Here is a 14,766-nt window from a genome sequence, read left to right as displayed (position 1 = left end):
AATTGACAAGTATACAGTAATATATATATAAAATAAATTGATTTATAGTTGTCCGAACGAATTTTCATGAGTAAAATTTATATTCATTTGCGAATATCATATGACTATTACCCCTACAAAGATACGTGTCATAAGGTGATTTATAGTAAGTTAAATTACCTTAATTTTGAGTGCTGGCAGACATATGTACATCTCATGGTTTCAGAGATCTATTTTTTCAAATATCAAACATCTTCTGTAAACAACTAGAAATTAATATTTTGAGAATTTATTTTTCAAATGGTTCCAGAGATATATTTTTTCATAAATCAAACTTATTGTCCGAACAGCGATAAATAAATTCATTTTACAAATATCATGAAAGCAACTCCAACGAAGATAAAGTCAGGAACTACTTCATAGTCCACTAAACTAGCTTTAATATGAGTGTTAATAGAGATGTATAGGTCGAATGGTTTTTGAAATAGTGATTTCTCACAATACATTCCCTTAATTCTGATGTTGCAGTACATTTTTTATGGAATGATGCTTTTTAAAAAAAACATTATCTCAAATATTATTAAACATAAATAGCTCTATTAGGACTCATATTTTAGAAAATTTACTCTCCGTTAAATGATGTTCTCTTAGGTTTTCTAGTGTTGTTGGTAGTTTTAAAGATATAGAGCTCCGAATTAAAAATTAATTTATTTTTACATTCTGAAACAGCCACCATTTTTTATTCCTCCTACCTATACTTGGCAGACTCGTCGTTTTCAACTCGTGACAATACATTGTTTTCATTAAAGCAATACAAAAATTGGAGTGAAATAACAGTTTTTTCTTCCCGGCTCTTGTACTATGATCTAGTCCTTTCAGCTCACAGCTATATTATTCGGCTTTTGCCATTTTTAACACACTTCTAAGTGGTTTGGAACTCCAGCTTCTCGATATAATCAAATTTGGAAGGTTAGGTGGGTATGAAAATCAGCTGGAACGTATATACACAATTTACATCAAGCTTCTATCCTTTTTGTTAAAGTGGGTATTCAAACGAATAATCTCTCATTTCTCTATACTCTTACAGTGCCAGAGTTTTTTTTTTTTTTTTCAACATTTCTGTAACAACATTTGGAAAAGGGTTTATAGAGACTGGGTAGTTCTGAAAAGTCCGTGGTTCGTCATGGCCCTGTTCTCGCCTGAAAATTCGAGGGCTGGCACATGATGGATTGTTGGTAATCGAAACTTTAGAAATGAGAATGTGATGTTTAGCTCAATGTAAATTTTTCTTCTCCAGGGCTATTGTACCTACATGACAGCAATTCTCTGTACACTGTCATTTTCATCTCAATATCTTAACTTGCCCATTCTTATAATAAGGATCATAATTTTTAAATATAAATGTTTCTTCAGGCATTTAAAAGACGAATTGACTACATAATTTTTGCATAGTACAGACGTTTTGCAAAATTTTTAAGTAATAAAGATTGAGTATGGATACGGCAGAGCCGTGAAATATTGACGGTATTGGCAAATTTTTTTTGGCAGTCGAATATTTCTCTTTCATTTATTTTAGTATACTTTAAAAAACTGTGACCCAGGATCACAAATTGTCTGGACATCACTTTAACGTGAGAACGACCCATATATATTTTTAAATTCCATAAACATTAAATATTTCTTTAAGTTGACGATATAGTATTTTAGTTTGGCAAGTGAATCCATAATTATCACTATCTCCTTGCGGGACTGAGGATAGGCATATTTCCGTCAGCAATCTCTTTTTTATCCAAACTAATTAACAACACCAAGACGAAAATCAACATTTTATTAAACCTATAATTTAAATGAATCATATGAGATACTATAGCGGTAATACTTTGATCGATCTAAGTTCTGTCGCCTTTAAGAATTTTTAACTCATTCAAACTTACTTATTTATGTATTCTTTTACTTTACACACACACAAAAAACATGTTATTGGAATGACATTTTATACATGTTCAAAAGTATGTTAATTTTAAAACAATATTTTTTTTTTATTATTTCATGCTATCTAAATGCTTTATAGAAAATGTATGAATATAAAATAACTTACTCGAGTCCTTATTCAGTTAAAAAAAAACCCATTCGTGTAAATGTTGATTGTAAACACGGAGACAATAGTCTCCATGATTAGGTATTTAAACTTCATTTGCCAGCAATTTAAATTTAATTTTAAACTATTGCCTGTAAAATGTTACTGCATATTTAATTTTATGCGGCATAAAACGTTTAAATTAAAATAAAAAATAGTGGTTTTCCACAATCCACCGAAGGGACCCCCCGCGGTCAAAGTATTAATAACTCTGCTAGTTAAATTCAATAATTGTATTTAATTAACCTCCTCTTTCTTTCTTTTCCCCCCTACAAAGAAGGTGTATGTTTAATATTGTCTTTGGAGATGAGTTAATTGACGTTGAGTAGTTCTTATATTCAATCTCGAAGGACTGAACGTCGTTGAACGCAACGATAATAGATGTTAGTGAATGGTAAAATAAATCATTGAAATACCATATATTCCACTTACCTTTAGCTTTCTGCTGAACATGAGATGGAGCAGAGACGTGGGATATCTACGGATCACTTGCTGAGACTGATATTTCAACCGCAATTATCTAAAGCCCTCTAGCGATAATAGTACATGTGTACACAGAGCAGAACAATCTTTTTTATTTTCATATGTTTCATACACCATCATGTATTTAAGATTAGAGATTTTTAAAAGATATTAATATTTAATTTACCAATTTTAAAATATCAATGTGCCAAGACACTTTGTTTAGTTTCATTTCAATCCTTTTAAGGGCAATTTAACTTAATTCGAATAGGTGAAAATAAGAGTATTTGTCAAAGTAATTGTAACACTTCGTTTTCATACTGCAAAAGTGTAAAAGTCGGGAATAAAGAAAAAAAAACCTAAAAACTGAACGAATTATATAAATTAATTAATATAACAATTATAATAAAGTCTTTTAACAATGTACAAATTTATAAATACATTAAATTTGAAAATGATTTCTTTCTTTTTTCCTTCAGGAAGATAATTTAGTTATATCCTCCATTAAAAGACAATAGAATAAACCATGGGTATATTTTCCAAGCTTAATTATACATTTTATATTAATGTTATAAATATCTAAAGGGAAATAATTTGTAACAAGCAATGTAATACTAGGTGTAATAAATAATGTAATAAAACACATAATTATTTAGATAATGTTTTTAATTTGAAACAATAACTATTACAAAGAAAAGATATTATAATGTAATATACATAATTGTATTGAATAATTAATATAAAATTATATGAAAAACTATCAAAAGTTGTGATCTTAAATACAATTTTAGTTTATTTACAATTATAAATATGTAAAAATATATTCTAGGAACTTTAACGGCTTTATTATATATATATATGCAGTTCACTCAGTCATGACACTGAAACATCATTAAGAAATTAAGGATCTTAGAACTCATCCCTCTGAGGTAAAGATAGGTAACAAACGGTTTAACATTCCACAATCAAAACTTCAAAAATCTATAAGAACTAATTATTACAATAGTCCAATAATGAACTATGAATAAACATATGATAATATATAAAAATATAGTTATAATCAAAATTTTAAAGAAATATACGATGTCTAAAAACGGTTGACAGAAAATTACACAACAAAAAGTACTAAAGTTTTCGAAGAAAATATAGTATAAAAATAAAAATAAAGAAATATTGGTAATATCAAATAAATAGATTAAATATATAATGCGAACATCAGTTTTCAAAAATAGATCAGTTCACTATACAATTTTAATAAAATATAAGTAGAATTAACTGGATAATATAAAACAGTTGACAATAAATTAAATAAAAATTAAATATTTTCAGAATAATGTAACGGCAACCTTCAGTAACATTATTTCGAACATTTATGTATACATATAAATATGATTTGATAATTCATAAGTAAATGAACGAAGTTTTGGTTGTTATTCGACGCTTTTATCACAGCTTGGAATATTTTGAGGTATAAACGAAAAGTCATGTAAACCCATCGCAACTAAGAAGTTGAATAAATTATTATTAGAAAGATACTGGGCGACAGCAAATTTGCAATCACTTACTAAACTTACCGTTCCCTTGCCTAGTAACTTGGGGGCATGTATATCCATAGCCTCCAAAACGTCGAGAAGGAAAGCTCTCTTGTAGCACTGATTAAGCCTCGCCGCGACATGATTCCTGTATATTGGAAACATGGCCGAATATTCTTCATCCGTCACCTTATGATGGGGGCATAGTCTCAAAGCTTTTGTGTAAGGAGCAATCTCAACCACGAAATAGTATACTGAATTGTTGCAGTTGATCTTTTTTCTCCTCATCAGCTCAAGTTCAGCCACACATCGATTCGCGTACGTCAACAACGATTTAACTGCTCTCAGATACGGATCTTCATCGGGAGTACAAAAAAAAAGTGGACGCCCAGGTACTATGACATTTCCTATAAGTGATTCTTTGATCAGTAGTTGCACGGCACATATATTAAACACACCAAGAAAGAACAATCTTCTCCAATTAAGCTCTGCACCACGCTTTATCAGAAACGAGACCATTTTCGAATGTCCATTGGAGACAACGTATTCTAAAACGGTTACGCCAAGGGTATCATAAGTATTGATATCAGCACCATATTTAACCATTTCTTTTAAAGCCAAAAAATATTCATTCATCATCGTGCAGTTTGTATCCTTGAAATACCGAAGATCTACCCCTCGAAAATGCATTAAAGGCGACAATAAGAGACCCCACCTTATGACTAGGCTGTGTATCGGTAATTCTCCACGCTGGTTCTGTGCATTTATATCAACCCCTCGCGAAGCTAGAACCCTAATCATAGACGCGGACTTTGCCAAGTGTAAACAATTATTACCTTCTTCGCGCACCACGCTATGGACATCCGCACCAGCTTTTATTAGCGTCACAGCTAAATCGAAGTGGTCTCCTATTACAGCCCTGTGCAAAGGAGTTTCCCCTTGGAAGTTCATTGCATTCACGCACAACCCATACTTGATAAGATCTTGAGCTATTTCAACTACGGAGGTTTGGTGGAGCAATGTACTTCCACAACGAGGATGTATAAAGTCTACTTGTGCTCCGGCTATGAGCAACATTTTGACAACTATGGGATCGTCGTTAAAGACAGCATACATGATAGGGGGAAATACAAAAGAAGAGTCATTAACTGAGGCACCCGCCATCAAAAATAATTTTAGGACTTCATGTTCAGCCTTTTCTTGGATGGCCTCTACCATTAGATCTGGTACCTTTACGTTTGCACCAGCTGATAGCAAGGTCCGGATGACAGAAATGTTGTTTTTTTTAAGGCAATGCATTAGGGGAGATTTCCCGCGCGAGTCTGGTATGTCGATTTCGGCGCCGGCACTGAGTAGAGCCTTGATGATGCCAGAACTAGAGTTAGAAATGACTGCGGAATGCAGTGGCGTAAGGCCGTGAGAGTCGCTGGCGTTAGGGTCAGCGCCGGCGGAGAGAACGGCCTTTATCGTGGATAGGTCTTTCTTCCAGTTGATGACCATGTGGAGTGGAGTCCTGCCGCCCCGATCTCTCGCATTTATATCAACTCCTGCTTTTACCAGAGCCCAGAAGTCATCCAACGTGTTTCTGTACAGGGCTGTTCGTAGACTACGTGATATCTTCCTGCGCGGAGTTGTACTCGGACTCGGGTTTTGAAGGTCTTGGGATGATCGACTTTCTTCAGCACATTTTCTGTCTAGAAGTGGGTCTAATTCAGGGCAGTCCATTGCAGCAAAGAATTAGTAGGACGAGACTAAATTTCAAAACCTGTAAAAATTTACATTTAATTATCAATAAATTTTAGCTGTTACTAAATGAAATATAAAAAGAGAAGAATTCGAGTTAGCCTTTCGTCCGTTCAACAAATGTGTAGTTGGATTATCTTTAATTTTGTCAAAAATGTTCCTTGAAGTTAGGAAAAAATGACATATGTGAAGGAATTTTCGATTCCGATTTAAGATGGTAGTCGTTTTAAAAGTCTTCGTTTTTTCGAATATGAATTTTTGATTAATGTGATTGAAATTATCTTATTTACGAGGACGATTATATATATATATTATTATAATTACCTATTGAGCTGTTCATAATGCCTCCAAAAAGAAAAACGGTAACTACTAAAGCTTGGTACAGACGGTAGCAGCGTAAGGCGCCTGTCTGCCAACCCAAAGGTTGAGTTCGAGTTCCGGCCTTATCAGGGATTTTTGGAAGCATATAATTCTACAATACTCACTCACAGCCTCCCTCCGGGCATTTGTGAGGCCTGTTAGCCAATGGGTGGCTATGGTGTGGGGCACTCATAAAAGTAGGCGTGGGAGTAACGAACCCACCCTATGAAAACTACTTCATGAACGCACGATGTATTTCCTAAGTACATTGCTCGAGGACTTGGACTTCCACGGTCTGTCGCGCCAATAATAATAATAATAATTTATTTTAACCTTAATGTTTGTGTTTAAATTAATGAAATATTTGGCAACCCTGGGCAATTACAATATACAAAATGAAAATTATGCAATATTAAATAAATTTAATTGAAAATAGCCATGTATTTTCTGGATCAACTTAGGCCTATTCAATGGGTTAAAAGCCAATCAATGAGGAAAAATACATCAACTAACTGATTTTTGAGTTAACTAAATTACTAAAACTGGATAAACTAAATTTGGAAGTAATTTTAATAATCCTACATTATCATACTGTTTGAATCTTCAAATAATACTTACATTATATATTTTCTTCCAATACTACTTATGTATTTATATTATCTGTTATTTTCTTATTTCCTGGTTATTCTATATTTCCATTTATTCATTGCCCTTATTATCTTGTTTTCAGCCCTGACGTAATACAGATAGAAGGTAAAAAAATTCTTTTGTACAAGTCAATTTGCCAACAATTACTCGCCTAATGGGTTAGAAATTTCTTAAAAATTCTGAAAGGCATGCACACTTTAAGAATAAGATCTATCTTGAACAAGAGTTTGTAGTTAAGCTGGCTAAACTTAACTAGAAATAATACATTAAAAATATATTACGAAATAACCTTAGCAAATTGCTTCTGAAACAATTTCTTTTATATTATATACAGATAATAGACCCTATATAAATTAGAGGATGGTCTGAGTTGTGGTCAAGAACAAAAATTAATTTCAATAATTTATTAATGATCAACATTTTAACCCACAATGTAGATCTTCAGCAGGGAAAAATTAAAAGGTATAGAATAGGTAAGCTAATGTAAACAAAACAGATACAAAGACCTCCATAAAAAAAAAAAAAAAAAAAAAGTAAGCCAATTCATAAATATAGAATTGTAAGGAATTCAAATATCAATAAAAAAAAAAAGTTATGTTAACTAACAAAGTAATGAGTAATGATCTCTCTTCCCTATCCCACTTTTTTTTTTTACTGTCCTCCCAGGTTTTGCTTAAGTTTAATTAAACGAATATCTTGAATTATATCAGCTTCCAAATTTTATTTAAACCTTTTATATTTCAAATATCCACCTTTATATGTATTCCTTTTTTTTTTTAACTTTTCCTCTATGCATCTTCATTTCTTACATTATATTTTCTGTTCCTAACATATTAAGGAGTAATGAACTGATAAAAAAATAATATATATATATATATTACCCAAAAGATTCATTAACTAACCAAGAAGATATATTAACTGAAATAGCAATAAATGAATTGATAAGTTTATAATATCTTATTGAAAATTTTATATATTTCTTCCCATCTTTTGAGCAATACAGATTGTAAAGGAGGAAAGGTTAAAAAAAGAAACATATATAATTGTGGAAATTTAGAATTGAAAAGATGTAAACCGGACTCAAGCAATAACTTGGAGGACAGTAAAGAAAGAGGAGGAAAGAGAAGAGAGGCCATTACTCATTACTAAGTTAGTTAACATATCTTTTTGTATTGATCTTTAAATTCCTATTTAATATTTATGTTTTAGCTTAGTTTGTTTTTGATGGATGCCTTTATCCATCTCTGTTTTTTATGTTTGAGGATTTCTCAGCACAAAACTTCTATAACTCCTCTAACCCATTTGCCTCTAAATTGTCAAAACACACTCTAAACCTGAACCATGCTCTTAATTTCGATAATACATAAATTCTTGCTACAGTCTCCAACCATAAAAAACGTCTCATCTCAGAGTCCATTCACAAAAAATTTAACAGAGAATTCCATCAATCATAAAATTGATAAAGAATGCATCTCCCTAACATGCCGACACATTTTGAACCTTATAAAACACTCAAAATGTTTCTTTTCTCTTGTTCTGCATTTCAGAGGCCTACTTTCCTATCATATCTTTTATTCTGGTTTTATTTTTTAAATTCTCACCCCATACTTAATTTAATTATATTTTATAGCTACTATCCTTCCTTTTTATTTTATATTTATGTATCTTATTTTTAATTCATATTCATATGTTACCAGCTTAAGTATACTTTCATTAATTATTTTATTATATAATTTACATAGCTCTGTATCCCTATTCATTTGTTATATTGTCTTTCTGTATCATTTATATGTATTGCATCCCATTTTTTTACTTTATTTCTTCTTTGTTTTCTATCCGCATACATTTTAATTTTTTTATTTTTTATATATATTTCTTCCCCCCCCCCCTCTATTATGTTTATTATAATTTATTGTTTACCTCATTTTAATATTTTTCAACACTGTTTACTTTAAAATGTAACATACTTAACTGCCATCCCCACTCCTCCTAATACAAACGGTTCACTCTGACATTGACTTCTGACAAAACAGATATGAATTCTATCTTGTTCATTTTCTTCCTTTTTTTTCTTGATCTTATTCTTATCCCCTTTTTATCTCTTAGTTTGTACTTTCTTTTACATTTCTTCTTCTTATCTGTTACTATTTCCGTTTTCATTTATTGCTTATATACCTTTTATTTTTCTTATTTTTTTTTATGTTTCATTTTAAACCCTTGAAATTTTCCATTTACTTTGTTACTTATGTTAAGTGTTTGTATCTTTTTAGCCCCAGCAAAGCAAAACGTTGGCTCATTAAAATAGTTGTCACTATTTGACATGTTTGTTATGTTATTGTTTCAGAAACAATGAAGATTTTGAATCGAAAAGTTTTAAACCAGCTGGTTAATTAAAATTGGAAATTCATATAATTAAAGATATAAACTGAATTTGCCTCAAGCAAAAAATAAGAGGACAATAAAGAAAGAGTGGAATAGGGAAGAGAGGTCATTACTTATTACTATGAAGTTAACATAAAATGAGCTTCCTTACTATATTTTATTATCTTTTAGTTTGTTCATATGATTATTAATAGCGACTTATTTAGTTGAAATTACTTTTTATTTTGACCACAACCCATACCATATCCTAATTTATTTCATAATTTTACTCGAATCTTGACATGACAGCAACTATCATACAACTTCCACTCTTTCCCATCAACCTATTTCAGTGGTTATGACAGTTGATGCCATAACTGTGTAAACGGATTTTGACATACATCTTCACTGATGCTACATATGTTCACATACATTACTGTCACTCTATGTTAACTAGTCACAGCAAATATAGTGTGATAATAAAATTATTACAATAAACACTGTTATGACGATAACTGTCACTCGGTTTACACCAGTATATGTGTGCTACAACAGTTGCTGCACCAATTGTAAGCTATTTCTGTGTAATGTAGAGTTATTTTAAAAAAGTAGTAACTTTGGTGAAATATTGTATTTCAAAACTAAAAAAGAAATTATTAAAAAACAAAAACCCCGACTACAGAAATAACCCTATCAATACCCTTAATTGTTTCTAATAGTTGCGACATATTTCCTTAAACATATTAGTGAGTTCACTAGTAAATTTTTTCGATAAAAAATATAGCTTGGTATAATAGTCAGGTGACTGTCACTAAATGTACTTTTTGCAAGTATATTTAATCCCAAGTGACTGAGAATGTCACCATACAGAAAGCTCCTTATATCTCCATGTGTCAAAATAAAGAATGTATATTAATATATTTTCAGAAGATATCAAGTTTCGTTCAGATGTGGAAGGCACCCAGCTGCTATACTAAGTTTCATTATTTATAGAAAACAGCAACAATCCATTAATATGTTTAGGGAGATTTGCTATAAAATCCCTAACTCTTAGAATGAATAAACGCATTATATAGGGTTATTTCTGTAGTAGGGATTTTTATTTTATTTGTTGCAAATGATTTTTTATTTAAAAAACATGAATTATTTAAAGATTAAGTATAAATATAAATTTATGTAATTATTATCATTAATTATGAATGTAAATGGTGAATTAATATATGATTAATATATTATGTATAACATAAAACTAATATAATAATAAGTAATGATGTAAAATAATGATGAAGCGTTAAGTATTTGGTAATGTATCCACAGTTCCTTACTCAAATGGTTACGTTATTTTCAAGGTCCTAGTCAATTGTTAAAATTAAACTCCTCAATGTTTTATAGAGTGCCAAAATGCTATCATTTGCATCCCCTTTTATTTTCATTATTTATTAAAGATATTTAAATAAGACAGTTAAGGGTCTATTTTCAATTGCTTTTCTTTTTTGGCTGATATTTTTTCCCAGATGTCTTAGTTTTACATGAAAACCTCAGAGCCTTATATATTTGATGTGATGATATGAAACTAAATATCTTTTAATGTATCCATGTTTACTTTAACAGATGAAATGGTACGTATTATTTTTAGTACAGTATCAATGACATTATCCGGTTAGGGCAGATAATGTAAGGAATTTAGGTATTTTATTCGATTCAAAATTATAGATTAATGAACTTATCATTTACAACAAATCTCAAACATTAAAAATTAATGGTTTTATTACCACGTTAAGTAGTTTCCAAATATCAACACAGCAAAACTTTTACATCGTACTCTTCTTCACCCTAATCAAGAAATGTTCATCTATTATTTATTTTACATCACATTTCTTCACTAAAAAATGTCCACCACAGATCCCATTAGTAAACTTAAAATTAAATCAGACTTACGAAATTAATTATATATTTTTGCTGAAAGAATTGATATTGGAATCTCTTGTGACTTAATCTTCCTAAAGAAGTTAAATTTTAAGACTCATTTATGTAGTTACTGTTCATAATGTTTGACATTCATGTTCCTTTAGTTCAAATTAATTACATATATTATTCTCCTATTAATATAATTCAAAAGAAAACAAATGCTGTAGATTGTTATAAGTTTTTTTTACACATTATATACTTTCAGCAAAACATAAAAATTATTTGACTTACAATACTGAGTAATTATTTTGATGTAATAAATATTTTAAATTGGTTATGTTTCTTACAATATAAAGTGCATTAAAATTTTACATTTTTGTTATATATATATTTCTAAAATTATTTAGTTTTTATGTACATTTTACATATTTGATCTCATTCTTGATACCAGTTGATTTGTCTTACTTTAATGATAAATATTAAAGTAAAGTTTAATAGTTCTTAATATATGACTACTAAAATAAGCCTTTCCTTTGCCCTTGATACCCTCAATATTACAATAGTGTGGTCTTTTATTAATACCCCTGGTTTATCCGTTATGTAAACCCCAAACTTCTGGGTAATAATATAGTTTGTTATAAGGCTAGTTACAGATTTTTTATTAAAAATTAAATATTAAGAGTTACCTGTGTGACTTATACAATCAAAGAATTTGTTTGGAGTTTTTCTCCCACTAATTCATCTCAAAACATAGCATTGAAACAGCTAATTTTTTACTGTTTCATTTTTAACTTCCAGTTACCTATTCATTCAGTTTTTAAAAGGGTTAAAAAGTACCTATTCATATCTGTGGGTATATAGATGACTAGAAACTATGACTAATAGCAAACATCAATCAATTGGTCCGAGTTTTTGGGAAGACCCTGTAACCAAAAGTTTTTAAAAAATCATCAGTTACTTTACTTTGAGCAGGAAATTTCCCCTGATTTAAGATCTGAGAATGTTTTCTGTTACCAATATCCACATCTCATAACAATTTCTGTATTTTTTTTAGTTTCAGTTATTAATAACTTATAAACTTGTCATTTAACACTGCCCTATATAAATTATTAGCAGGTAGATTGTGATGTTTACTATCAAGTAAATTATTTTTATTTAGATTATTAACTGAGACTCTACTTGAATAAACCAAAATAGATAAGTGAGATACCTTTGCTGATCCTGCGTCGTTTTATTTTGAAATGAAATATACTCTTTGATCTCAATCATAACACTACTATAGGAATACAAGAGATTTTTACACGTTTACTAATTTATTTTTTATAATAATTCATAAATGAACATGAAATAAACAAAACATGAAACTCAGACAAGTAGAAGTAGGTTACAGGACGGTTATATCTGCAGACTAAATCTGCTACATCGCTACTAGGACTACTGTCATTTAAGAAGGTTGCGAAATTTAATAAATTGTTTTTTCCATTATTTTGTACCAAAATTGTTTCAAAACACTCAAGGAATATTACTGAGTTGCTTGAGTTATCGAACACAAAAATCGGTTGTGCAGTTCGTTAAAAAAATAGATACAAAGTACAGAGGGCATATTAAGTACTTTTAGCATGATAATTTTTCAGTATTTTGACTTCAAGTTGTTTCAAAAGAATCAGAGACTCATCGAATAATTTAGGCCACCAAATTGAAAATTGGTAAAAATATACCCGTGAGAAGGTTATGAGACCTCCTAACATAGTACATTCTTTTGGCTTAACCGTAGTCCCATAATAAGAAAATAGTGAAACGGCGATTATAATATAATTATAACAGAAATAACTGTTAGAGATATATATTGCTTTATTTCGAAGAAGGGTAATTGAATGAATAATTATTTATATAAATAAATACAGGTAGTTATTTGGGTGAGATTATTTCATTAAACAATGAATACATTGTTTAAACAGAGTATATTTAATAAGAACAGCTGAAGAGTCCTCTAAGATAGGACGTCATACCAACCTAGGTTGTCAAATACGGCTGAACAATAAGTTTTACATTGTGGCTTCGAAAACAAATCAAATCAAATCATGAGTATGACCCATTGAAGGGGCATTGGCAAAAATATTTTCCTTAGATATAATTCGTAATGATTTTATAGACAATTTTATCAGAAAACAGTTACTCTTTTGCATATTTACTGATCCAGTAAGTCTAGCTAACATAAATTAAAAGTCGTCTAAAACCAGAATCTTTCAGGTAAAAATCTGACAGACTACCAGTGCATTATGACCCGCTTTGTATCACACAAGTAGAAAAGATCATAAGCACGCCGACTCGGCGCGGACTGCTTCAGAAAATCAGCGTGCATCTTGGACGTACCATGCTACGTACCAAGCTTTGACCCGTTCCTAATGGGTAATTCAGGTACTAATCGATTAAGTTATCGAAATCTTGAAAACCTAATTTGCACCTTATCGATCTGTCGACCAACTACCATCAAAGTTTTGAAACCTCTCATTTTTTTTTAATAACTTTTATTAAAATAAGAATTTAAGAATCGAAGTTGAAATTCGTCACACCTGCATAAAATTCATAACGATGAGAATATAGTTGACCGTTAATAATATATATATGGAGATGGTTAGAGAGGGTGCGGTCAGAATATGACACAAAAACTTCTAGCCTTTATGCTAACAGGAAATCGGACAGCCAAGTCTATACTTATTTGTGTTATATTCAAACGGCACCACCATCTTCTCATATATGTACATAAAATTCCTTTTCTTTTGATACCTGATTTGTAAAAATTCATCGCTCTTGAGAAGGTTTATTTGTTAAATAAAATATTTTTTGCGAAAATAAATTTTAAAAGTAAAATATCCACTATAATTTAGTTTTATAAGTATAATTTAGTTTTCATTCCAAATTCTAGCAGGGGTTGGGACATTTTCAAAAATTCATATTTTTTTTGTCTCAAAAGAGCGGTATGTAGATTAAGCAAGGTTTAAATAAGACTGAGAGAAGTTGGCAGCATATAATAATAAATAAATTTTCAATATTGTTACTATCCTAGATATGGCTTAAATATAAAGTCAATATAACTATTATATCTTCCAAGAAATGTCTCATAAATAATCAATATGAAACAAATCAAAAGATACTGATAACGTAACTTTATTTATAACAGCTGTTTTAAGGTCTTAAAGAATTCAATATATTTTCGTGTTTTTTTTTTTTTATATTAACAATATCAAGGGATCCGGGTTGTAGTTAACTTTACGATGTAAGCAATTTTCTAGTCTTAAATATTTTGATTCTGCTTCTATATTTACGATACAGTGTTTGCTAAACTATCCTTTGACAGTTATACTTTTCGGAATAAGAATAATCAGTCATCTTCGAAAATGATCTGTAGTTTACTCAGCATATGCAGAAAAGTTTAAAAAATTTCAACACTGATTAACAACATGATCTACACCTTTATTTATATTTATCTTGATTAATTATCAAATGGAATCTGAAACCTAGCAATAAAAATACCTTTAGTAACTAATTTGTTATTCTTCCTTTAAAAAAAAAATAATAATAAAAATAAAAAAAAAAGTTCAACCTGCTTCTTCAAAATATTATATTTTTTACATT

At 30.0% G+C, this 14,766-nt stretch overlaps 1 protein-coding gene across 9 annotated transcripts in view; it reads right to left on the bottom strand.

The window, feature by feature from the left end:
- LOC106687099 (alpha-tocopherol transfer protein) overlaps window positions 1–12,519 on the bottom strand; it is a 24,992-nt gene extending 12,473 nt beyond the window's left edge. For 2 of the 9 annotated variants that reach the window (XM_014430788.2, XM_014430790.2), the window contains exon 1: window positions 2,549–2,635. Coding sequence is in view for 6 of the 9 variants with exons in the window: in XM_067051121.1 (XP_066907222.1) it covers window positions 4,009–5,835 (1,827 nt within the window). In the remaining 3 variants the exon portion in view is untranslated. Of the gene's footprint in view, window positions 1–2,548; window positions 2,636–3,342; window positions 5,876–6,831; window positions 7,041–10,994; window positions 11,105–12,340 lie in introns of those variants that run through there. The other 7 variants (XM_067051121.1, XM_067051384.1, XM_014430814.3 and 4 more) reach the window with 7 other exon arrangements.
- Between the last annotated feature and the right edge of the window lie 2,247 nt (window positions 12,520–14,766).

Source organism: Halyomorpha halys, unplaced genomic scaffold (assembly GCF_000696795.3).
Source record: "Halyomorpha halys isolate HHAL.00 unplaced genomic scaffold, Hhal_1.1 Scaffold914.1, whole genome shotgun sequence".
Lineage (NCBI taxonomy): Eukaryota > Metazoa > Arthropoda > Insecta > Hemiptera > Pentatomidae > Halyomorpha > Halyomorpha halys.
Note: the sequence above shows the minus strand (reverse complement) of the source record. Positions and strands in the feature narration are given on the sequence as shown.